This window comes from Cyclopterus lumpus, chromosome 5 (assembly GCF_009769545.1).
Source record: "Cyclopterus lumpus isolate fCycLum1 chromosome 5, fCycLum1.pri, whole genome shotgun sequence".
NCBI lineage: Eukaryota > Metazoa > Chordata > Actinopteri > Perciformes > Cyclopteridae > Cyclopterus > Cyclopterus lumpus.
This window is the reverse complement of record NC_046970.1, coordinates 18,022,305-18,049,159: the sequence shown is the minus strand read 5'-3', so window position 1 is coordinate 18,049,159 and position 26,855 is coordinate 18,022,305. Positions and strand designations below refer to the sequence as shown.

The 26,855-nt window shown below is 39.6% G+C and overlaps 1 protein-coding gene across 1 annotated transcript in view; it reads left to right on the top strand.

Moving 5' to 3' along the window:
• iars1 (isoleucyl-tRNA synthetase 1) overlaps window positions 1-26,145 on the top strand; it is a 46,857-nt gene extending 20,712 nt beyond the window's left edge. The window contains exons 14-34 of the mRNA XM_034533866.1: window positions 1,080-1,206; window positions 4,081-4,154; window positions 5,476-5,670; window positions 5,921-6,007; window positions 6,663-6,746; window positions 8,397-8,541; window positions 8,823-8,943; window positions 9,192-9,283; window positions 9,687-9,764; window positions 10,275-10,396; window positions 12,529-12,631; window positions 12,845-12,928; window positions 15,897-16,071; window positions 18,203-18,315; window positions 19,688-19,783; window positions 22,167-22,343; window positions 22,521-22,641; window positions 22,822-22,947; window positions 23,296-23,442; window positions 24,286-24,438; window positions 25,115-26,145. Of these exons, the coding sequence (XP_034389757.1) occupies window positions 1,080-1,206; window positions 4,081-4,154; window positions 5,476-5,670; window positions 5,921-6,007; window positions 6,663-6,746; window positions 8,397-8,541; window positions 8,823-8,943; window positions 9,192-9,283; window positions 9,687-9,764; window positions 10,275-10,396; window positions 12,529-12,631; window positions 12,845-12,928; window positions 15,897-16,071; window positions 18,203-18,315; window positions 19,688-19,783; window positions 22,167-22,343; window positions 22,521-22,641; window positions 22,822-22,947; window positions 23,296-23,442; window positions 24,286-24,438; window positions 25,115-25,197 (2,503 nt within the window). The 3' untranslated portion in view covers window positions 25,198-26,145. The remainder of the gene's footprint in view (window positions 1-1,079; window positions 1,207-4,080; window positions 4,155-5,475; window positions 5,671-5,920; window positions 6,008-6,662; window positions 6,747-8,396; window positions 8,542-8,822; window positions 8,944-9,191; window positions 9,284-9,686; window positions 9,765-10,274; window positions 10,397-12,528; window positions 12,632-12,844; window positions 12,929-15,896; window positions 16,072-18,202; window positions 18,316-19,687; window positions 19,784-22,166; window positions 22,344-22,520; window positions 22,642-22,821; window positions 22,948-23,295; window positions 23,443-24,285; window positions 24,439-25,114) is intronic.
• The last annotated feature ends 710 nt before the right edge of the window (window positions 26,146-26,855 follow it).

The window sequence follows — 26,855 nt, the reverse complement described above, 5'->3', positions numbered from 1 at the left end:
ACCCCCCCTCCTCTGTTCTCCTGAGCAACACTGCCTGGCAAAGCAAGAGAGGGGGACAGAAGAAAAGGAAGAGATTGTGAGATAATGGATTAAAGCTTGAAATCGGTTGAGGCAAAATAGGAAAACGGGAGAGCAGAAAAGGGGTACGGAGGAGGAAGATGCCTTGGAGGGAACGTTAACCTTTTCAGTTGAGCTAAATAAATACAGCAACACAGTTTATTTTTAGGGCTAAAAGAAGGAAGAAGGAATAATGGACATTTTGACCATGCTTGTTCTTGTTGGAAGAAAATGTATTGCACATTACATTAGCAGGGTATCTATAGGTTTTAAAAATCTTACATTTTATTTAGAATAGTCTATACAATAGGGAGTAAAATTAGTTCCTAAATGGTATTGTATCCGTCATCTCCCACTTATAGTTTTTAGGTGGGTGATGTCTTGACAGTGGATTGTGGGCGACTGTGGGTCAGTGGTTAGCAGGTCTGTCTTTCAATCAGGGGGTTGGTGGTTCAATCCCCGCCCTAGTCGATGTGTCCTTGAGCAAGACACTTAACCCTGCATTGTTCCCTGTAGCTGTGTCTACCGTGTATGAATGTAACATGATTGTAAGTCGCTTTCGATAAAAGCGTCAGCTAAATGACATGTAATGTAATGTAATGAGGCTATTTAGTCTTTTCTTGTTTCAGAAAACACCGTCACCACTGTCAGCTACAGTAGCGAGGAAGCTCATCTCAAAATGAGCAAATGTACATTTGGGCCACACTTTAAATAAATCATCTCTCCGTGTCTATCTATCTATATACAGCTGATCAGACTCCATGTTGTGCTCAAAAGTCTTAAATTAAACTTGATGAACCCTCCAGAAAACCTGATGAAATGGTCTCTCGAAGTGTTTGTAAATGACTTTTAAATGATGTTTAAACACAAGTGTGACGGCAACTATTCTTGTTGTGTCTCATTTCAAGAAGAAATAGACCTCAATCCCACATTCATACTTGAATCACCCTGTGGTCAAAATAATAATCATCATCATCATCATCATCATCATCATCATCATCATCTCCTCTCTGTTTCGGTAGGGTTCCAGAGTTTGTGCGAGAGAAGCGTTTCGGGAACTGGCTGAGAGACGCACGAGACTGGGCGATTTCCAGGAACCGTTATTGGGGAACTCCGATCCCCCTGTGGGTCAGCGACGACTTTGAGGAGGTCAGGAAAACACACGGAAACGCACTTGTTTTAATGGAGCACCCGATGCTTCTAATGTGTCTTTGTACTCTGCAGATATCACACAATTTGTCTGTGTCATGACCAAATACCAAGACAGTCACTCTTTTCTAAGGGTTGGCAACACTCATAAATCAATCTGGGCTTAGCATGAGAAGGCATAATTGAAAAGTTTAACTCCTCCATAAGTCTGATTTTATTTTTCTAAAAAAATGTCTTATGCCTCTCCGAATAGTAGACTGGTCTGCTGCGAGGGCACAGCAATCCAAGTCTTCTCATAAATGTGCAGTGTGAAAATGTTTCTCACTGACCTCCTTTTGACACTCACGTAATTTAGCATATCTGGACCTTTTGTGTGTGTGTGTGAGACTTTCTGGCATGGCAGAGTGAGGTGACCAGGGAGTGTAGCGTGACTCCGTACTGCAGTCTGAGTCAGCTCCCCTCGGGCACCAACCGAGTGCCTCCGTAAACTCAACACATGAATGATTCATTAACGTAAACAGCAAATAAACCAGAACCAATGTGATTGCGTTCTCTTCATGTCGGTTAAGTCGCCTTAACCGGTCCGCAGGGGAACAAAAACGGTGATCGAGGGGAGGAAAGGAAGGATGACACGGAAAATAAGGGGAGGAGGAAGAGAGGACAGAATACATTATCGTGTGAAGAAAATGAGGAAGTGAAATATACGAGAAGAGGGGGCGGGGGGAGTACGAGTTTAAAAAGAGGGGGAGGAAAATAAATGGATGGAAGAAAAAGAAGCAGACAGCGGAGAAGCCAGCAGAACTGTATGAATGTTCGTCTGGTTATGGATGTCCATTGCCAAACCCGGCCAACTGCGTGAAGTAGACTGAACTGAAAAGAGATGTCAGAATTGGGTTGTTTGAGCGTTTTCAAAATGAAGTCTTACTCCCTTGGCTGAAAGAGGCACAGCCAGCGACCTGCTTGCTGGAAATAGCATTGTGACTGTTTCCAGAACACTTGCGTCCCTGGTGCCTCTTTCAAACGCCCCTCAGCGGCTAAGCACTCACCCAAAACTAAAGCTGTAAGTGAGTCCAGTCCGTCAGTCTGTCTGTGTGCGGCAGTATAATTTCTATCTCAGTATTGTTTTGTTTTTGTTTTCTCTCTGTCTTTTCTGGATGTGTTTCTTTGATTCTTCTGTTGTCTGTGAAGGTGGTTTTGTATCAGGCTGAATCTGGGCCACATTACCTGGCACTGTGGTAAAACTAGAGCAGAGCCTACAGGTTAACTCTCTGAGGAGACCAGATAACACACTTTACCATACTTTCTAAGGTAAAGTTACTCGGGGAAGTGTGTTAAAGTAGGCCTCCTTTTAATTTGTGTTTGTATTTTGATAAATTCATTAGAATTATTTCTATGGTTTACAGTCCTTTGCCGGTTTTAAACGGACCCTTAAGCTCACATGTAGCACACACACTATCTCATTTGTTTAATCTGCACATCAATGGTATACATTTTCTCATCATTACCGTAATACAATAAATAAATGGGAACATTTATGATTGATATTGTACATGGTCCCTTACAAATTGATTTTGTTAAAAAATTCTGACTCAACGAGAAAGTGGATAAGCACGTATCCCAAAATGTCAAACAATTTCTTTCAGTAAAATGAACCGTGAGAAAGACACAAAACACAAAAAAATTGCATTTGACAACATTGTAAAGGTTGGTAATAATTCATTGTACAAACTAACCCATGTCATGTGCTTATTGTAAAGTACAGCTCTACTAATAATGGATTTTGGAGGCCAATACAGATATTTAGATTTTTTTAAAATTATTTTTTAATCGGATCATTACTAATTTAATTCATCATTGATAAAATGTCAGAAATTGAATGGAAAGGCCTAATGTGATGTCTTATCAGGATTGCAAAATTCCGGGAATATTCAAAGTTGGAAACTTTCCACGGGAATTAACAGGAATAAACTGGAAATGTTGGGGTAATTTAACTGTATGTACCTTGTCATAAGCAGACATGCATGCAAACATTTATAATACAACTTTTAAAAATGACATTTTTGACTTTTTTGACATTTTGTGAGTAGAACTTTATTCTTTCATCGAACAACAAAAACATGAACGTTGAATAAAAAAGGTGTATTCCCTATGATCACCACCCCCCAACCCACATTTCTTTTTTTAGTGTTTTTCCCTGAATCCTTTCAGGTCTAAATGCTTTCTTCCTGGACCTCATCAACGTCCTCCTCACTGCTGTAAAAACTTAGTCTACTCTATACAAATAAACTTGGTATTAAAATGAACATGGCTTCAGTTTACCAAGTAATCAATATGCTAGGTAATGACAAACAGTGTTGGGAAAGTTCACTTTCTACATTCTACAGTTCATAGTTCAGTTATTATTTTCAATATGTTGCGAGCTATAATTGAAATCTCTACCTGTCTGCAATACCGCTCTTGGCCTCTACGCCACTCGGCGCTCTCACACTTGCCAGGCATAGGGCTGAAACGTTCAGAGCAACACTGATGACAAAGACGTTCAAAAACAACAGAACGTTTTATGTTTATGTTTCTGGCAGACAATGTTCCCAACCAGCTGCATTCAGGGTTTTCAAAATTCCCCAAATTCCCGAGACAAAATTCCCGTGGAAACTTTCTGGAAATTTAACGGAAACTTGTTTTGCTTGATGATTTAAACAGTAAATTGCTTATTTCAATTGTTGGTTAATTTTTGTTGCATCAACTCATTGATTAACTTTAATAATAATAATTATAACAATAATCGTTAAGTTCCATCTTCAGGAAACTTGAAAGGTGTTTTGTGATATTGCTCACTCAACCTGTACCATGTGTGTGTGCGCACTTGTACTTCAGGTGGTGTGTGTCGGGTCCATAGCCGAACTGGAGGAACTGACCGGTGTCAAAATAACTGATCTGCATCGGGAGAGGTGAGTCCCCGGTCAAACACCGAGATTATCAACCAACCACCTGAGCACGTACTCAGTGATGTGTGTCTGCCGTGGTAGTGTGACTCCGATTCACAGGCTGTATGTGTGTAGATGGGTGGGCATGAGATGATAAGTTTATAATATTTTGTGTGTGTGCGTGCTGGTCCACAGTAAATCTGCCCTCTGCCTCTCTAATGTGACCAGTCTGCCTAAATTTAGAAGTGTGCTGTGGAACACAGATCACTGTCCTCTGCTAATGGACAGTGGAAAGGTCATGAACATTATTTTAGTAATCCCTCAAGAATAAAAAGAAAGTCCTCTAATTTAAGGATGTTTATCTGATGTTTGAAAGTGTGCAGTGTTTGAAAGTGTGCGGTGGTTTCGAAAGTACAAAAGATGTATGGATCTCTAAAAACTAAATGACTGTTAAATCATATAAAAAGAAGTGAAGTGGCCAAATCCCAGAGATAATGGCTCTGCCTGCATTGCGAACATTTTACCAAAATCTTAGTAACACACCACAAAAATGACATAATAACCTCCTCAAAATGTACTCCGCAGTGCATTTCTTTTTGTAATATTCCTGCTTAACAGGCTCCCTTTCCTCAATAAGCTTTTAGAAGCAGCAGAGTACTGCAGCTGAGAGGGCTTTAGTGATTACTAAAGGTGTAATCTGCAGTTTAAAGGACTGAGTGCTAATAGTTCTAGAAATGTGTAGTAGGCTGTTGCTGAAGGGTAAAAGAAAGTAAATGAGCATTTATTTTTGTACTATCTGGACCTTGAGTCTGAAATAAAAGTTTGATTGAATCAACTTATTTGAATATGTGATGTAAATGTTCTGTTGTGGTGGTTTTTGTATTTCTACAACTGAGGAAACTTTACATACACACACATTTTATCTAGATTTAGTGTGCACAGGCCAACACAGACTTTTACACCCAAGTTCATCTAACTTTACTGAAGAAACAATTATTTTTTTCTGCGTGAGTTGGTATATGGAGTAAATGAATCCATATCCTTGTCTGAAACTTGTGACCCAAAGCAATAACCAAGCTTATTCTAGTGGGTGTCAGCACATCGTTAGCAACATTGCTCTTTTTTTCTTAAACCATGTTCCAAGAGGCGAAAGATTATAAAATCCTTGTTTGGTACTGCAGCCAAAAGCCTATATATACACGCTTGGATCCATATTGTGTAGAAAAGTGCCCCACGGCAATAATAAAACTGGACTTTTCATTTAGTTATTGTTGCCATTTGTCTTAACAATTGGTTCCTCCTTTCTCTTTCTTTCCCTGCTCCTGGCACCACTTCCTCTGCCCAGCATTGACAGTCTGACAATCCCGTCGCGCTGTGGGAAGGGCGTGCTGCGGAGGATCACAGAGGTGTTTGACTGCTGGTTTGAGAGCGGCAGCATGCCTTACGCCCAGGCCCACTACCCCTTTGAAAACAAGAAGGAGTTTGAGGACTCTTTCCCAGCAGACTTCATCGCCGAAGGCATTGACCAGACCAGGGGATGGTAAGCTGTTGATGAATGGTAGATGGAAAGAGGTCGACCGATGAGTCCATTGAGGGAAATGACGAATGCATAGCGTGGATGGTGTGTTTCTAAAACACTCATTTTTAGTTTTGAATGAAACCAAATAAAAGTTATTAGTTTATCAACGATTAAGTTAAGAGATGAGTCTTACCTCGGAAATAAAATTAATTGTAATGTTTTAGTCCTTGTCACGCTGACCGTGTGTACTATATTTTGCATCCTGCTGTAGGTTCTACACCTTGCTGGTGCTCTCCACGGCGCTGTTTGGCAAACCGCCCTTCAAGAATGTCATTGTTAACGGATTGGTACTCGCTAGGTGAGTTCATTGACTTATTAACAAACCCCTCATCTTCATCTTTCTTTCAATTGCAAATAAAATGTATCTGTTTTTCTTGTCAACAAATGCTGTGAAAATATCAAAACCAACAATGTGTCTCTCAATACTTAGATTGAGAGACACATTTCTAGTCCTTCCAATTCCCCAATCAGGCTTTGGTTGCACAGGCAGTACTCAATAGCAGGGTTGTTTTTCATCTTTAATGAGATTTGTTGACGGTAAAAAAAAAAACAGGATATTGCCAACCTAACGCTTTCAGTCGTTTTCAAGCATATTTCTGAGACGTTATTGTTTTCTTGTTGGCCTCTAATAATCCACTGGTTGCCCTCCTCTTAACTAACATTTTAATGTTCCTTTTCATCTCCTTTCTCCACCTTTCATCACCCATTCATCCCCATCTGTTTCTCCTGATCAGTGTGGTTTGTGTGCTGCAGCATTTAGCCCCTTTAGAGCTGCTCTACATTAGGGCTACTCGTCATGTCCTTAGCCCCGGGGTCTGAATGCAGTGCTGTGGCCTGCTGACCTGGAAGGACTTGACTAATTTGAATACCAAGTACTTGGTTTCTAACATGCACTTTTGTGCATGCATGCGTGTGTATGTGCATTAATGCCTTTGCTTGTCCCACTCCTGCAGCGATGGACAGAAGATGAGCAAGCGCAAGAAGAACTACCCAGATCCAGGACTGATAGTGCAGCAATATGGAGCTGATGCCCTCAGGTCAGCTCTGTGCTTGAATGTGAATGAGTGTGTGTTTCTGAAGCATGAATGCCTTTGTGCCGGTGGCAGGGTTCTGTGTGTTACTGTTAACCTACCTTATGTTATTAGCAGGCATGGTTTTAAAGGCTTTGAATCGATATCTATGCTTAATTAAGCTTGTTCTTTGTCCTACTAACAGCATAGACATGCTCACGCATACTGTACATACACATTCATACACATTCATACACACATTTCTCCTACATACATGTGCTCCTTTGCCCTGAGCAGTGAGAGTGCCATGGCCATATGGCCTAATGAATAAAGCACTATGCAGTTGCGCCATATGCTTGCAAACCGTATATACTGATGAAGAGTGAGTTGCAGAGATAAAGAAAGAAAGTTGTACATATATCTGATAGAAACTTAAGCGGCGAGAGGTTGAAGTATGGACTGCGGGGGGGTTTTGTTGGTATTTTCAGTGACAGGTGTCTGTTTTCATGTTGGCTCATTTTGAGGTATTTAACCATCTGATGCTTCTGTCTATTCTGCATTTCATATTTCAAGTGTATCTTCAATAGTTGCCGCTATTAAATTGCTCACGGCCTATTGCATGAAGTTGCATCATTTAGCTCGCTTCCAGAGTCGTCATCAAAACCTTTTCTAACTACTCTAACACAGTGCACTGATGCCTGCCACAGGCTATTATATCCGTATGGATTATTCAGATTTTCTTCCATTGTCATGTCAACAGTGTCTTTATTTGGCCTGAATGAAGAGTAGAGATTAATTTGCAATGGGATGCTGTTGGTAAAATTTGCTTTTGGCCCAAAATGTTTTGCAGAACCTATTCAAGGTGGACATTTAAACTAATTGATAGAGCCAATCGTATCAATATATGTCTGACAGCTGAACAGCTTTGCATTATGAAAATGCTGCCTCCCTAACAGCGTTTTTATGTGACATAAAATGAAGTGTTTACGTCAGATTGTTGGGGCAAAAAGTTTTCAACATGGTTTTAACCATCTGCACGCATCTGTATGAGCAACATACTGAAGTTCAAATTCTGGCTCCAACCAACAGTGGTACGTGTAGCTGTAAAACATCAAACAAGTGACATAGTGTGTGTGTGTGTGGTCTTGAAAGGTCGCTTCGGACATCCATATCATTATAAGATAAATTGTTATTTGTTACATTGCAATGTTTACAGTTTGGTAAACTTGCCAAAATCTCATGTGTAGTTGTACATTAGGTAATCCTCTGATTTCCATAGCATTAGCCTGATTACGTCACTGGTAACATGTTGTGAATGTATAGACTTATGATATATCATTCCAAATGATAACTTTGCTGCTGACGCCTGGGGACCCAATGGGCTTAAGTCGGACTCATTTAACTTTTCTCCAGCTTGTGTGTGCGGCACGGTGTTTTTGCGTGTATCAAAGAGACCGTTGTCCTTTAATTAGGCCCATACTGCAGCGTTGTTGCACGCATCAGTGAGAACGTGCATTAGAGAGCTTAAATGGATCGGTGTCGGTCTTAGGACAGGTTGAGCTGAAGAACTGCAGACTGGGCCGGGCTGGGGTTGGTGTGCAGGCTTCTACACACTGTATGCTCTCACTCACGCCTTATCAATCCGTCCACACTGACCAACTCTGTCTCTCCTGGTAGAATGTACCTCATCAACTCCCCAGTAGTGAGAGCAGAGAACCTGCGTTTCAAGGAGGACGGTGTCCGAGACGTGTTGAAGGATGTCTTATTGCCGTGGTATAATGCCTATCGCTTCCTGGTACAGAATGTACAAAGGTTACAGAAGGTAATGAACAGAATAAAAAGCTCATACCTTGCATAACTCCTACTGTGTTGCTTTAGCTATTCCTGTTCTAAAAAGCACAGCAAGGCATAGTAGCACAGAATATTGTTACTGTTGTTAACCAATTATTCATAAGGCAATCACCGGAACAAAAAGGAAATGACCTGTTTAGTGGCTTTGCATCAACTACAATGTGTGTCTTTGTAAAAAAAAAATTAAAGATGAAATGGTGATGGATGTTGATGTTTTGTTTAACTGTGTGTGCTTGTGTACTAATGTGTCAGGAGGATGAGATTCAGTTCTTGTACAATGAAAACACAGCGAAGCAGAGTGACAACATCATGGACAAATGGATTCAGTCTTTTATACAGTCCCTCATCCAGTTTGTCAAGACTGAGATGGATGGTGAGACAGACGTCCTCAAAACACACACACACACACACACACACACACACACACACACACATATATATATATATATATATATATATATATATATATATATATATATACACACACACACACACACTGGCTAAGAAGATGAGTGGCTCATATCTTAAAATGCATCCCATCCTGTAACATATTCATGCCGTTTCTAAGTTCAACCTAATTAAGCTAGAAAAGACAAACTAGACTGTAGTTTCTTGTTGCAGCTTACCACCTGTACACCGTCGTGCCTCGTCTGGTCAAGTTTGTGGACATGCTCACCAACTGGTATGTGAGGACCAACAGACGCCGACTGAAGGTGAGAACTGCTCTGATCAGTGTGTGTTTTGATTTTAATGTTATTATGTAAGGCAGATGCAAGTGGCCGCTTATGACTAAAATCACAAGCAGTAGTAGGATCTGATGAGTCAAAGTATAATTATACATTAGTGTATAAATACATAGTTGATGCTACTCTACAGCGTATGTCCTCTATCTTTCTTTGTGTTGCTGTTTTGTGTAGCATTTAAATGATCCCTTTGGTTTAATGGAAACAGGGATTTAAGCTACCAAGTGTCTTCATCATCGCCACCATCTGTGGACATTTTGGAGGCCCTTCAAGTCAACATTTGGTTGAAGTGAATTGGGGATACATGTGCTGATGTGTGTAAGGGCTCTTTTCACTGTTCTCGTATGTGTGCGTGTGTGTGTGAACTTTGTAGGGAGAGAGTGGCACTGAGGACTGCCTGTGGGCGCTGGAAACCCTCTTCAGTGTTCTGTTCTCCATGTGCAAGCTGATGGTGAGTCATACTGTTTCTCTCTCTCTCTCTCTTATTCTCTCTGTGTGTGTTAGAAAAAAAGATTTCTCGTGGTGAGGTTTTGCTTTTGTGTATGCAAGACACAAAGAAATAACGCTGGTATGGAAGAGGTGTGCGTGTTTATGTGTTTGCATGGCTATGAATTATACATGAACAGTAGGAGTTTTTATTTATAACATATTGCAGATGTTTGCACACTAAGCGCCAGTTAGCCTAACCCGGATCAATACAGATCAGCTGTGAGCTTCAGAAATTAATTAACCATGGTTGAAATGGAAGAAAGTTACACTTTAAGTAACCTCACTCTGGCACCATTCTGTTTGAACTTTATCACCATTGAGGGAAAAACAACTGACGTAAAAATCTGTTTTTATGCTGATTATACAGATGCTTCTGACTTCTAGACCTTATTGTCAGAAAATGTAAATTAGCTACAGTACAGAGCATCTAATAACCTTTTTCTTACGTCTACTTTTTCCTTCCTTCTCTCAGGCTCCTTTCACACCCTTCATTACAGAGATGATGTACCAAAATCTGCGTCACCTCATCGATCCCGCCTCTGTCGAAGAGAAGGACAGCAGCAGCATCCACTATCTCATGCTGCCTCAAGTCAGGTAGGACAAAGCCTTCAAGAAAGCTCAACTTTTACGAACATCGACTGATTCATTTAAAGCTTAAATTGAAGAGGAAAAATGTCAAAAAGGCCCTGAGAGTTGTTGCTATCCAAATGAGCTAAAAGTGGCTCTTGCGACTGCGATGGTCCATGTGTCACCTGTTTCCCCCGATCGCTATCGAAATGAGCTAAAAGTGGCTTTTAAATATTCTACTTGGAGGAGCCAGGCAGAAATTGAGACTGTAAGTACTCTTTACTCTTTTATGGAGTTTGTGTGCCATTGTCGAGGCCCGTTTTGCCTGAAATGCAGCTAACGTAAGAGGGAATTATCACACTTTTATGAAATATATCACATTTTAGGGAAAACAAGTAAATTCACTCAGAAAAAGACGACATATTTATTCTAGAAACTATATTGATCATGGAATGCAATGCATCAGGATCTGATTCGTTCACAAGGTGACAGCGATCGATCATTCCATTGTATATGTGCAGTAATTATTTAGAGCAGCACATCACGGCCCTTTTAATGATGGGAATGAAAATAAACTTAATGTAGTACTTTTCATCCACGCAATGCAGATCAAATGTTAAGGAAAACGTCCTTTTCTCGCAGGATATCCACTGTTGGTGCAGTGCTCAATCATTCAGCCACACTCTGAACTCCTCAAAGTAGAAGCTTTTGAAGCTCAAACATCTACAGTAGTTTCTAAATGAAGTTTCAGGCTTCTCAGCAGCTGTTTTCTTTGGGTCTTAACCATTTCTTCTCTTCATTCCTGCTGTTCGCTGCTTCCTCTGTGTTGTTAGTGGATACTTTGATCAAATTTTCCATTTAAACATGTATTAATATACATGGCAATGAATAGTTCTGTCGATAAAGATTAGCTTTTGAGCCATTTCTGAGCAGATTCCCTGTTCATGTGTCAAATGCAAGGCTCAAGTTAGTTATAAGCAACAACCAGGTCATCTGATACGGAGAAAGACATTGAAATCCTTGTGAACAGCTTCTATCAAGTTCACTGCTATCTTCTTGAAAAGCAGATGGATATTGCTCACAAAATATTACCATTTCATTCTTTACTTTACTTCTGTAAAATGTGTGCATTTGGCTTATCACTTTTTTTAAAGCCAGAGAGGAATGTCTAATTGCACATACTTAATAGCATCGTCTTCAACAACGAAAAAGTTCTGACTAAATATCCATTTGATTTACTGCAAGGAAAATAGTTTGTGTAATGGTTCATATAATCACTGCTGTCACTTTGGCAGCACTCAGTGCTGTTGCTTTATTAGCCGCTTGTCCTTCCTGCTGTCAAATGGGACCACTTCACCCCCCTCCCAAAGGTCAGCCACCAATCAGGCGGTGGGAAGAGCTTCTCCTCAATCAGCTCATTACATGATTGGCTGTCCCTGGAGTCCTCTCCTCTCTCATTTTACTCCACTGTTGTGTGCACACATGGAGAAGCAGACCGTAGAAGTAAATGAAAAAGCTTTGTGCACACGCACCCACGCACGCACACACACATCAGTGTGTGTTCCTCCAGACAGTCAGGGCTAATATTGCTATTATGCGTGATTATCAGTGGCTGTGCAGCTCTAATTTGAATTCAGCGGTGGAAGTCACAGTGTACCTTATTAGTGGATGCTCCTGAGTTAAACTCTGGCGCTGGTGGTTCTGAACTCTGTCTTTGTTAAGATATATGGTACTAACCTTGTCACGCTCTATTATTCATTTTCCTCAGTATATTAGTCATTTCAAATTTCTAAACCACTGATTAACCAGAATATGATGACCGCTGCCTGTAAGTTTCGGCAGAAATGCACCTACTGTGAAATGCACCTAAGTGTGCCCTGAAATGAAACAGAATTTCACAGAATACAGAGGGACTCTCCTAAGAAGATGGGTTTTTTTGAAAGATGTTCCTCTCATCTTCCCACATCCACTTATTATAAGGAGGTAGCTCGGTCAGGTGGCACCCATTGCAATTGCAAAAGTCTCACCAGGTTAAGAGTTTGGGATAAAAACGTTCTTTCCCGTATAAACCAAACTGTAAAGAGGTTATTCAAACATACCATGGCACTGTAACGCTACTTATGATGTGGTGAGGCTTAGATTTTCTTTATGTATTTCAGGGAGAGTGTGATTGACAAGCGCATCGAGAGCGCCGTCTGTCAGATGCAGTCTGTGATTGAGCTGGGCCGAGTGATCCGAGACAGGAAGACTCTACCCGTAAAGGTGAATCATCAACTTTACTCAGTTGCTCTCAGCTAAAGACATGTTTGTGTTTTGTTTATTATACATTGTTTGTCCTCCAAAAAGAACTGGCAAGTTTATTTCACAACTGTACAATATTAAGTATATTACTTGTTTACAGTTCTTTATGGGAGCTCTATCTAGAAAGTTTGTGCTGGAACAATTGACCCACTGTAATGTTGATGTGTATTTCAGTACCCATTAAAGGAGGTGGTAGTTATTCACCAGGACCAAGAAGCTCTGAAAGACATTCAGTCCCTGCAGAAATACATCCTGGAAGTAAGTCGGAACACGCTGTTTGTTTTGTGTGATAATTTGTGCCATCTTAGAGTCGTCTTAGTACTGTACCAGTTCAATGCTTCAAGGAAAGAGGTGCATCTTCTTCTCCTCTTTGCTATAACGTGTAGTTTTTTTACTCCGCTTTGATCAGTACCTTTACATTTCTAAGTGAAAGAGATATCTCTCCTAGAACCTCTTTGACACTCCCAAAGCCAGTGTGTTGATTTGATAGAGGGGAGGGAGCACATGTTCACACACCATCTGTATCTTCAGCTGTAATGTAAAATGTCTGCGGTTGGTTCATCTCAAAAGGGGGTGGAGCAGATACCTTGGAAAAGTTGATCTACTCCAATTGCCACATGCAAACCCTTCATCAACTATAGAATGCAGACTTCATCACATGGAAACATACATTTACTGTTAATGTGTTTGTGTACTTCATACGTCACTGTAATATGCATCATTATAGTTCGCGCAGCTCTTCTAGCTCTTGTTTTACATAAAGAGCCTGCAACAGCTGGCTCTGTAAGTTTTGACTTTCCAGGTAAGGTCATGTTTCTTTTGCCATTTAGACATCTCGAAGGTCATGTTTCTTTTGCCATTTAGACATCCCCATTTAGACATCCTGATTTTGCTTTTAACTATATAAAAGCAAAATCATATAGTCGAGGAGGCTGTTTCCAATGTCAGTGTCTTTTTCATAACATTCACATAACATCATCACTATGGTTATGCACCGGAAAATGCAGATTAATTACAAGTTTGTCTGGTCCATTCAGGTGCTGCCCAAAATACTGGGGGGGGGGGCACACTCAAGCAGACTAATTGTCATAGCCTCTAGCGCAGGAAGCCATTAAACTGACATTATCCCTTTTGTCTTTGGGTTTGCTCTTCCACCAACAAAGCTCAATAAGTCAATGCTGTTCCACAGCTGACTCGGATAACTACTCTTAAGCATTGTAATGCTTTACCTGGAAATGTTAATTATGTTGTTCCCACTGGAGCCACGTGAAGTCTTTCCATTCTTACTAATGCATCTTAGATGGGAAATTGATTGTGGCTCTTGTTGCCATATGCTGCTGACCAAGAAAATTGACAAAACATATAGAGATGGGGATTACCTGGGAAAGGGCTGCTGGTGTAACCTTTTGTTGGAACCTTCAAGCTTAATCTTAGTTCGAGCCACTTTTTATCTCTCACTCGGTTTGATTTCTGGTGAGGAAAACATTTAACCTTGCCGGCATCTAGCTTCCCTCCAGTAAACAAGGTTTATTTGATCAGAACCGAGAGCAGTTTAAGGTCCTGCAGCCCAGGGAAGAACCTTCAAACTCTCTTACTATTGTTGTAGTTTTAGTTGAGCTGAGCTTTTGAAAGTTTGGTAGATTAAGTCTAGATTCACCGTTTCACTGTGGCTTTAACTTAGATTCCTTCATTATTATTTTATAATTATTACTATTTAACTGGTCCTTCTCTGTGATTCATTTTAAATTAATTTCATCACTACTTAAATGTGCATTGATTGGGCACCTATTGTTGCTATCGACTGGCTCACCGGTTGATTTCAAGGCTGACTTGCTCTCTGAGGGAATTACATTTTCTGCTCGTCTATTTCTGCTCGTTTGGAGCAATACATTTTTTATAGTTTGACTTCTACAGGATGTAACAAAGTATCTAGTTTAGACCCTTCAGAATTGCCTTTCCAATCTATCGGGTAGTGGATACTATTGGCATTGATACTGTCACTGGCCTATTTCATGGGTCGCTTTAAGTGACGGGTGCGTGCGCTACCAGGTTGTTAGCTGCTAGCTCTGCTCTGCTGGGTCACGCGGGCCGCCGCAGCTCAAGTTCATGTTTAGAGTTTTTAGTCTTGTCAAAATGGCGATGTCCAGAGCCACTCACTTTGGTCTTCCAAATGGCTTCATAGAAACCAATGGCTGATGTGATGGAGATTACTTCTTTATTTTTTACAGTCTGCAGTCTTATGGAAGAAAATAAGCACAGCATGGGATTGGCTGTGGATGACTGTAGCTTTGAACTGCTTTTCTTTGCTGGCAAGCTCGTTGCCGAACTTAAGATATACAATGAATATATTGTAATGCACCAACATCACACACAAACAATGCCATATACTGTGTGTCCTCAAGATAAGAGAGGTGATTTCTTTTCTTCACAAACCAAGCTCCGCTCAAAACAGAAGTTCCAGGTGCTTTTTTCAACCCCACACCACTACAGCAGCCTATCTGTGCTCAGATATGCTCAAACTAAGTCCAACTTTCCTGTGTGATTGACTGATCTCTATTGCTACACCAGCTATAAGAGGATCACAGATTCCTATCTCCATTTAGATTGAAATGTACTGTACTGAAAGGCAGGAGTATTGACTGTATAGGAGGAATGGCGTACTGACTGACTTACTGGTTGATTATATGGCTGACTTCCTCTGTAAGTGCATGACTACAGTAATCAATTATTGATTTGCTCTTTACAGTACATGCCTGAGGTATTTAAAATTATTGAATATGTTTTAAGTTTAGTTTTAGTTCACTTTTAGTGTGCATTGGCAGTTTAATGAATGCATTGTAACTAACATGTAATATGCTTTTGGATTGATTGGACAAATGTTGGGTGCATGATGAGTTTAAAAGGTTTAACGGTTAAACTAAACAGATGCAGCCGGGTTACTTTACATTTACGTTGTTACCTGGAGCGCTTTCTTCATTTTCTTTCGCTAATGCTTTTGGCCTTTTAATGATTTAACACCATTTAATGAAAACACAACAGGTTTTGTTATTTTTGCAGTGCACATTACCCTTTAATTTTTAGTTTCTTTGTTTCAATGTTGTACTTCATTTACATGTTTGTTTTTATCAACAGTAATAACACTAGTAACTAGTACTTGGGAAGCGACAAGGCAGCAACATGACCTTTTCTAAGACATATGTGTCTTTTGTTTGTTGTTATCTTCCAGGAGCTTAATGTACGACAGTTGACACTATCAACAGACAAGGACAAGTATGGTATCCGTCTGAGAGCCGAGCCAGACCACATGGTGCTGGGCAAGAGACTAAAGGGGGCCTTCAAAGCCATCACTGCTTCTATCAAGGAGCTCACCAGCGAACAGCTAGAGGCCTTCCAGAAGACAGGTATTGTTCTGTGTGTGTGGCTGCCTGCTTGTGTTTAAAAACAAAAAATAAATTATAAATCACACTCAATATTTTACACACAACTGTACAATAGCTGCAAATTGTGTTGAAATCATATATATATATTTCTTTCTTTATTTTTTTGATTTATTTCTTTATTTTTTTATTTTCCTTATTCTAAATACTCAACTGTGAATCCTCGCAGTGAAGTCGAGTACAGACAGACGGGCAGCTTATCCTCCGAATGTAAACCCTTACCCTTCTAAAACTATAATCGGAGCTGGAGTACGGATCAAAGCAGTGCAAGGTATCTTGTCTCTCCAATTATAGAGAGACGAGGAGAGCCCCCAGAGTCTCTGGGGAAAGGAAGCAGTGGAGGTCAGCTGGGCTGTGGGAACTTAACATTTCCAATCACTTGGATGTTTGAAGTGAAGCCAATTGGAAGGAAAGAAGGAGGATGGGCGATGGAAGGAAAGAGATAGATGTGGTAGAGGATGCTGGAAAAATGATGGAGAGAGGAAACACACAGATGATTGTGTGCAGAGGAACCAAGTAACATTTCACTGACTTGTGATTAAACTCAAGATATGACGTTTTGAGATTACAAAACCTGCTTTTAGGGTGCTAAACTTTATAATGTTTCACCTATTTCTGTCAAAATAGTTCAGCTAGCAGACGTTTGGTGGAAGGTACGTCACTGTCTCTGAAATAATCTATATATGAAAAAGCTAACACTAGGTTGAGAGTCCATTTTTAACCTCTTGAGCAAATTCTACCTGAGAATCCGTGACCTTTTAGACTAGAACGGTAGCAATTTGTTGAGAAACTGATGTGCGTTCATGACCATTGGTTGTGTTACTCAATATTCCTTACCTGCAGCTTTTGATCCCATTATTTTTGATGGGGCAGAAGAAAAGAGGTGGAGAAGGAGGGAGGGACACCAGAAATCAAAGCATTGAAATCTAGGATTAGAGAGAAAGGGAGTCACTGTTTCACCCAGCCTCTGGGTTTGGAGAAGTGAAGAGGAGAGGACAACCATGTCACGGTTTTTAGTCAGAACACAGACTGGGATAATTGCTGCCACAAGCAAAATGGAGACATAAACCTGACTAGAATGGGTTTGTTGTATTGTTTAAAAGCTCAGATCGTGTGTGGATTTGGCCAGGAAGACTGCAATGTGAGGAATCTGAAAATGCAAGCAAATACTGGTCGAGACCCATGCTAATTCAAAACATGCGGGTTAGGAGAGCACTTTACTCAGTATGATTAAGTGTAATTGAAACCATTTCTAGACTCCTTTCCATGAGACGGAACACCAAAATAAATACCGGTACTAATTTCACACAATCAGTTGGCACCGTATTCAAATTTAATTAGGAGAATAGCCCGGCACCTAATTGTCTATCATCTAATTTGCATTAAAGTATGTTGTCAGCATCGATTTAATCATAATGGCCATCAATATAGATCATTTTCAAATGCAAAAACAGATTTTCATCTGCTCTTAAATTATCCATTTTCCGTTATTAGACTGGTGGTATTTTAGATTTTCATAGGACAGCATCTGAAAATCAGTATGTTGTACTTGTCTAGTTGAGTTTTTATGTTAGTATTATCATTATATAGTTTAATTATTATGTCATCATTTGAGTGATCCAACAAAACGGTTACATTGTCTATATTTCATATCACTTGACATCCAAATGACAATGTACCAGAACACTTTTCATGATTGTCTCTAGAGTCTCAAATCGTTTTGTCATGTATGATTTTTGCCAAACATATCCCAACCCAAGAGGAACATCGTATTATTTGTGGTCGCAAATAGTTTTATTGAATGTATATTAAGTATGGTTTGACTAATCTTCTCATAGCCCCTGGGGAGTTTTGTGTGGGCTGTATAATGTACGGTTGTTAAGTTATGTGATCTGATGATGCTGAGAAACAGTAGGGTTCCACTGGTGTTGAGTTCTGCATGAACAGCATATTATCGTATACGTACAATTCATACGCTGTTCTGTGACTTAATGGATGTTTAGTTTTTTTGCCATTTGACAGTGTTTATTTGTAGGTTCAGTGGCATAACTGTGGTTCTGAACATTTTCCTATTATTGTGGTTGTTAATGTTTAGGATCCATCGAGGTGGACGGCCATGAGCTTCATGAGGATGACCTGAGACTCATGTACACCTTCGACCAGAGCTCTGGCTCAGCAACACAGTATGAAGCACACTCTGATTCACAGGTATGTTTTGAAATTCAAGCCCAACGAATTGAAGAAAAGAAAGTAGACGAACATAGCTTCCCTGCTTAAATCCCCAAATCAAAAATGATTTATCAATCTGGATTGTTTTGATGTGAGGTGCTAGTTTTGAAGATATCCACCCAGGAAGATATATGTAAGTCAATATATTGGGACTATATGGCACTCGGCTTGGTGCTCAACGTGCCGTTCAAATTGCCGTTCAGACCTTGTTGTGATCAGTTTCATGTCGGAACTATTTTCTTTCAACCATAGTTCCTTCTTTTTTTCGGCAAATAAGACAATTATTTTTACCCCAAATAATGTGAGGCTGTTCCTTGAACCTTGTAGCAGTCTCATTGTTTTATTTGAATGAATATAGATATAGATTTGTATCTTAGTTCTTTTAGTTGGTTTAATATTGTCAATCTTTTAAATATTTTTTCAAAATTGATAAATCATTCATGTCCTTGTAGCACACAAACGTTTCTAAATTATTTCAGTCACTTTTTAACAAACACGAAAATGTATAGAAATACAAACACACATACAGTATACCACACTCCGTACTACCACATTACTACTAGATTGAGCTGTAAAGTGTAATGTAACCTGATACAAAAAAAGAAAGCCTCTGCGTGGCTGCTCCTGCACCAAGCTGCCATATACTGTAAATGCATTTATTCGTCCTCACTATGAGTGTGATATATGAAATCATTTCACGGCTAAGTGGAACCCGGCATGTATGCGTTTCCCACAGGCCCTCTCTAATCAGTGCTCGTCCAACCGTATACACACCACACGGCTGAACCTTAATACCAGTTTACTGAGCTGGCTTTTTAGTTCTCTCTGTTACTCTCGCTCTCTCGCACTGACTCCCCATCTGCCTGTTTCTCTGTTCTTTCTCCCATATTCGTTTTCTGTTTGCTTTTGTGGAGTCACTCACGATTGTCATTATTGCTACGTGGGTGTTTTTTTTATTTATTTTTTATTACTTTTACATTGTAAATGTTTGAACACTGTAAGGCAGATTACATAAAGGTTGCTCCCTGCCTTATCGGCTGTATAGTTTGTAGCGCGTGGCTGAAGGAGTCTGGTCACGGAGTGGCTCCAGTCTAAGATCTTCATGTCATGTGAAATTATGTCACACTCTTCTACTATTCTGTCAAATGCACATTGCAGTAATTGTGGGTTGTCCATGATTAGTGTACAACCTGTCTTGAATGAGCCCCCCTCCCCACATTCACAGACTCAAATAGTTGTATCGGGTATCGATTGAAAATATCGTATCTGGTATCAGTCCTGTGATAACTTTTGCGAATATGAAGCTTATGACGCCTCCTGTTGTCTGTCCTCTGGGTCTGTTGTCCTTTAGGTTCTTGTGCTGTTGGATGTCTCCCCGGACCAGTCCATGATGGATGAAGGCGTTGCCCGAGAGGTCATCAACCGCATTCAGAAACTACGCAAGAAGGTGGGACAATTATTTCAGGAGCACTACTAGCTCTGGAAACTAGAGTGACACATAACACACTACCAGTGAATTTTACAATCCAGTGTCTAATGAATAGAATACAACATTTGAGCAGTTGAACTGGAAGACAACATGCATAATAATGATAGGTGACGATTCATGACACTTAAACAAAGGAGGCATTTAGGAGCATGCCCTTTGGGAGTATCAAATTATCACAAAGATCTGTGTGGTATTTTCAAAGGATGATGACAACTGAAAAAAACTGATACAATTCCTGGCATATGTTCTCATGCCTGGCCAATAAAGCAGTTTCTGATCCTCTCCTGAAAAATGTATGGAACACGGCATGCTCTCTAGAATTAGAACAAAATACTCCGGTCGAAACTACTTTGACTTTTTCTTAACTTTTCTTTCAGCATCTGTTGTCAGTGATCTTTAGTTGTCCTAATGCAGACTTCGACACGTTATTATTATTATTATTATTATAAATGTTTTTTATGTTTAATGTGGAAATGTGATGACAACAAGATTAATCATTATATGTGTACAAAGTTGAAAAAGAGTTGAAAAATATTTATTATTATTAATTTGACTAAGAATTATAATAGTTTAATGCTTATATATATATATATATATATATATATATATTATTTTTTTTTATTCCATTAAAATTATTATTATGCTAAATTACGCCCAATTCATGTTTTATATTTATTATATTTGTCATCCATAAAGGATGGACCAGTGTACCCTATGCTGAAGGAAATAAGAAAGGAAGCATTGAATCACTTTTCCTTAGCGTTCAGAGAATTCGACCAGCTCTTCTCATGGCTACCACTTAATACTTTGGGGTCATTTTCCTCAGTGTGAAACCTTCCTAGGCAAGCCTCCGCAATGGACGTTTATCACTCTTTTCTGATATTTTATTAACTATGAATTGATTGAAGAATTGAAAATAATCGATGGTTGCAGCCCTTCAATGTAGACCAAGCATTGACACATTTGCTGTATTATTTTATTACATTTCCCTCCTGATCAACCAGTGCTACCCGTTCCTCTGTATGTCCCATGCTAATTTTGTCAGGGCAGTTTTTAAATCTTTCCACTGCAGCGTCACAGTTAGAAGTTTCTCCATCATAAGGCAGGCTTAATGGAAGCTTAATTACAGTCTGGCCCCTTTCAGATTCTAATGTTGGAGCTTTGAAGTGGTCTGGGGAGTAAAGACGGATTAACCAACAGCCCCTTGTTTTCACAAGCAACAAACAGTTTTTCCGTCCCCCTATAGCAGTGATGTGCACTGGCTCCCGGCCAGGCTAAATTCCTCCAGTTATTTCAAACTGAGATCTGTTAGGAATTTTCCACCCCTGCGATGGGAATTAATTTTGAACAATTCTTTGACATGTTTGGTTGTAGTTTGTGGCTGTGCATGCATGTCTTAATCAGTGATTGTGTGGGTATTTGTGTGTTAACATATGCAGGGTTGAGAAACGGGAGGTCAGTGTTTCCTTTTATTATTGGACTGTTACTGGAGATCGCTGACAAAGTTGCAATAGCTCTTGCTCTATGACTTGACACACACACACACACACACACACACACACACACACACACACACACACACACACACACACTCTACTAGCCCCTTCAGGGTAGAGTCACAGTACCTTGACTTGGCAGGAAAAGCCTATAAACCTTCCTCCATTGATTGACTGCCTTTCTGTATCTAGCTAACATTATTCCTCTGACCTTGAGCCACATACTGGTGCGTGTGTGTGTGTGTATATATACTATACAGTTAATATACTGCATGTGTGTAGGGCTGTGCACACAGGTGTAGGGGATGTACACTGAAGATTAGAATGAGATCAATGTGTTTGAATGTGTCAAGGTTAGAGGAAGCTGTCAGCACACAATGCCAAAATAGACAGGTTTTCATCCAATAAAAAAGCTCCTCTTGTTCCCCCCTCCCTTTATTTGGTTCCACACTCTCTGTTTTTTTGCTTCTTTTTTTAAAATCCCCTCCGTCTCTTCTTTTGGCCGCCTTTCCATTGTGTTTATTCCCCCCTCCACCCACCCCCCTTATTACAGCCTTCTTTCTGGTAATTGTTTTACAGATTTCATTTTCTTATAGACGAGAAAGATAATTTGAAGATAATTACTAATTCAATTGTGATTATTTGCGTTTGGCAATATTTCTTTTTAATCGGATAACATGTTTTTCTATTATTATGCATCATTGTTATTCGAGCAGTACTCACTAATGGTTCCTGTTGGCTTGTGATTTGTATTTACTAAAACAAACATGCATTCTTAGTTTCTGAAAAAAAACAACTGTACTTGGTATTTGTTTACTTATTAAAACCAACTACCCGTCGCACAGGGTCATTTGGTGCCATCAGATGAGATAAGTGTGTACTACCGCTGCCAGCCAGAGGGGCAGTACTTGGGCTCTGTGATCCAGGCTCACACTGACTTTATCCTGGCTACCACCAAGGCTCCACTGTTGCCCTTCCCCATCCCCAAGACTGCCAGCGTCATCATAGAAGAAAAGACTCAGGTATGAAATGACACCTCAGGGCAAGCAGGGATATTGTTCAAACATGTTCTGCCTCATGATTCCCATATCACCACTGTCTGTATGTACTTGTGGTATAAGTCATAATTCGATTTTTAGTTTAGAGAACATAAAAAGTCAGTCTTTTTTTGTCATGCTCTTTTTTTTCTTTCCTCGCAGCTGAAGGGTTCAGACTTGGAGTTAACCATAGTAAAGGGATCTTCAACCCCTCAAGCTCTTTTAAATGGGCCAGCTTGCACCTATGTGAACATCAGGGTGAAGGTCAACAACAAAGAACAAGGTAGAACATTGGAAGGCCAAAAAGCAAGTCTGTTCTTCCAGCCAGAAAAGATTTATCAAGAATTTGTGTAACAATTACACTCTCGATGGAAGTTGCTCCTGCCTCGGTTATTTTGCATTTTACTCTGTGAACTGTTTAGCTATGTTCATAATCCTGTAATCCTGGCTGTTTCTTGTTTAGAGGGAGTGGTGCTGTTGGAGAACCCGAAAGGCGATAACAGACTAAACTTGGACAAGCTGAAGAAAGTGTGCAGCAGTATATTTGGAACCGATAACACCCAACTCACATTATTCAACGGTGGAACTGGTGAGAACTGGTTTTGGAACCTTAGACAAATATAAATGCAGCGACTCATTGTCACGGTTGAGACATCTGCCACCTCCTATTACTCCCAGACAATATTTGTAATTTTCCAAAGCTAACTAAACTTAGAACACACACTGAGCACCTGCCTTTTCAGCGAGCTACATAGCTGCAGCTAACTTTTGTCATAAAATTTCCCCAGCTGGTGCTATTCATCGCCCCGACACATCATCGTTCATCACACTGCATCATTGTATAAACTCTTGTAACAGTGGGAAAAGCATTTAGCCTGCAATCTAACCATAGTTAGTTATCTAATACTAATTGTGTGCATTTGTGTTGTCATTACAGAGTTGACCAGTAAAATGGACCTTCAGGCTTTGAGCGGTTCAACGGTGTCAGTGACTTCAGGCTCTTCCTCCCCTGGTTTAGCTCAGACCACCGACAGCCTCCTGTGTCCTTACGTTAACCTGGTGCTCTGCAACGCACAACCAGCTGGTGAGAAAAACACATATAGCCATGAAAACAACTGAAAAGTATGTCCTTCTCACTGTTATAAGGCTGCCATTAATCGTTTGAATTATAAAACAACAATGAATTTATCCTGCTGACATTTTTAGCCTGGCTATTTCTGAAAAGAATATGTCCAACACATAATCCCCAATTAAACCGTAATTGTTGTTTTAACACTTTGTTTAATAATAAAAAAAGAAATTTAAATTAAGCAAGTTGATGAATGAGCTTTCGAAGGGTGCTGGTAGGCAGACTATTTTCCTTTTTGAGCAGAGCTATGTTGTGTTTTTATGCTGTCGTCATACTTAGCTAAACCACAAACAGCTTCTTGCTGTAGCTTCATATTTACCATACAGTCAAGAATACAAAGCGAATACTTGTTTTTCCCAAATTGTCAAACCATTCCTTATGTGCTTTATATACTGTTGTGCATTTTAATCTATTTTAAAACATCATATTTTAAATGTTGATTATATGTTGTGTTTATAAAATCAGAATCTGTACAGTAAATAGAAACTGTGCTTTGCACTCATTGTGTGTTCACTGTACTGAAGTGTACCATGATCCAGTATAAGGCTTTAAGTCATTCACACTCAAACATGTTCACCTTGCCCCTCTGACTCTACATCTACCTATTGATCTGTCTGTCTCTCTCTTCCCCTCTTGGTGATCTATCATTCCCCCTCTCTGTATCTTGTTTTTCCCTTTGGCTTTGGCTCAGGCGTGTTACCTTTACAGGACTTCAAGCAATCATGTCTTATTTGTAAAACAAGTGGAGTCTGTCTGCTTGGTTTACTCCTCTTCCAACACTCATCCTATCGCCCCCAGAATGCCAGACTGGAGAGGTGGGCACCCTCCTGTTGGTGAATCCAGTGGGTCAGAATGGGCTCCACTACTCAGGCCTGCTGTCTGAGGCTGCCAAGGTGTTTGGGTTCCGCAGCAGACGGGTTAAACTCTACCTGGACCAGGACCTCACCCAGGGTAAGATGAAAAGATGGTGGATACAATTTTGACTATAGCATCCACTTAGAAGTCGAATACACAGATTTAAGATATACAGCAAGAGGAATAGTTTTTACTATTGTCTAACAGGTCACTGAGAGGAAAAGTAGTTTTGTAGTTTTGAGACAAGGTCTTGGTACTGTTTACATTTTTTGGTCAGAAATAATTAACTCACTTTATTAAAATCAGTTCAAGCAAATAAAGCCGTGAGTGGTGAAGTTGCTAAAACATGTTATGCATGATCTAAACAATACAAATAAATAAATAAAAGATTTACTTTACAAATTGGTGCCCACATGCAAAACAAACAAGTGACAGTAACTGTTAACGGGTAATTTAAATATCCCCGTCACTTAATTTATCCAACATGGGCTTCAGTTCTTTGGCCTGCAACATTTAACATGAATTAAATGCTGGAGGAAGTTAGTAAGTTAGTGGCTATGATATAATAGTGCAATTTGGATGAATAAGTTATGTATTATGAATGGACACTTTACAGCACATTCCTTAGTTCTCTTGGATCTTCTTTTTTCGATTATCTCTCTAAAAACTGTGCTCTTTTGTGATTGCGTAAATGTTTTTTCCACACCTAATTTTAGCTGAAAAAATAAAAATAATCATACTTTGTGAATGTTTGTCTCTTTGTGTTTTTCAGAGCTGTCAGCTGATTCATCAGTAAAATCTCTAGACACCAAAACCCTGTTTGTGCGAGTTCTTCCAACAACTGCAGAGGCCTAAATCCAGAAATGACGTCTTTCGGAACATTTGTCTCAGATGCCTCACAGGGTCCCTGAATGAGGTTTTTACCAGTTAAATTCCACCAGTATTCCCTTGTGTTGTATGTCATTTGTTTTGGAAATCCTTAATCAAGCAGAGCAGGTTTGTCTGTCAAGTTCACACATTTTAATTCATTCAGTCACTATCACCCATGTCTTGACACACAATGAGTGTCTGAATATTTTGATTTGTTTCAATGGCTCTAACTAACCATCGTATTTAGACAAGACTTACATAACTGTTCTTTCCCTTGTACTGTCTTTAATTTGTCACAAATTACAAGTGACAGTTTCTAAGAAAGAACAGTGTGTTGCTAAGCTTTATAAGTCTGGATAGTGAAGAGATACACATTATGTTTACACTAGAAAGTGGACACACTTAAAAAGACGAAGGATTGTTAATTCATAACAGATTAATAGACCCTCTGGATAGATGTGTAAGTGTGTGCCTTTTATAAAAGGAAAACCTCACCTACCCAGAAACAGCAGATTTATTTTCAGTCATGTTTCAGTATTTCTGCTTTGACATAAATATTCCAGGGAACTGTCTAAACTGTCAAGATGTCAATATTATACCCATATATGTTTTTGTCTTTATTATGCTTATGATCAAAATTCTGCAAACTACTTCTTTTCAATGCTTATTTAAGGTGAGCTTTGTCCAGAATAATTATTGCTCTGGCTCATCATCTGGGATTCAATTTGTCCGGCTGTGCTTACACACAATTTAGAATTTAACAGATAAACCTGCTCGTCATTGTATTGGGAATCTTTACAATTATAAAAGTTAAATGTTTTTTGGGCTGCTGTACCTGAAGGACAAAGGGGTTTTCTATTAAAAAGAGCAACAAATGGACAATGTACTATTTTAAGTGACAAATGGAATAAATCAAAGGTGTATCAAATCAAAGGGTTATTTTTTCCTTCTGCTCACTATACTTCTGTATGACGAGAAAGGACGGATCATATCTGTGACTTAGTACAATTATTAAGTACAATTATTCGCCTTGTTGGTGAGAGTTCGATAAGAAGATTGATGCACTCGCATCTGTCCATTTATTTGAACTCTGTTGCTAGCAAACAGTTAGCTTAGCTTAGCAAAGTCTTGAAACTGGGAAATGGTTATAGGGTTCTGTACAAAGATAATGATATCCACAGGGAGGTATTAATCTTCCATTCTAATGCCCGGCTACAACGTGAGTGTTTTTCCTAAAATGTCAAACTAATCCTTTAAATGTGTGCCGTACAGGAGAGGAAAGTGGCACCCTGTTTTTTCTTTTTTAAAGAATCGAGACTCGCTTTCTCAAAATAAATGTTGCTAAAGAAGCTATCGTGAGAACAAGAGTTGTGGATCCAATGTTTTAATTTGTTATAGTTTTCTGATTAAATTGGCCTCCAACAAGCAGCCCATCTGTTGTTACTCAATCACTGTTGTGACTTAGCAACAAACCAAATGAGAAATATAAAAATACTACCACCTGATGATACCATCTTCCCTAACTAAAGGCATTTTTCAGATTTTTTTTTCATGGTTGCTATTTACTATCTTATTATCTGTGACCTTTGGATACTTCCTGTCAACTGATGGTGTCATAATCATGCACGCTCCTCTGTCTAGTT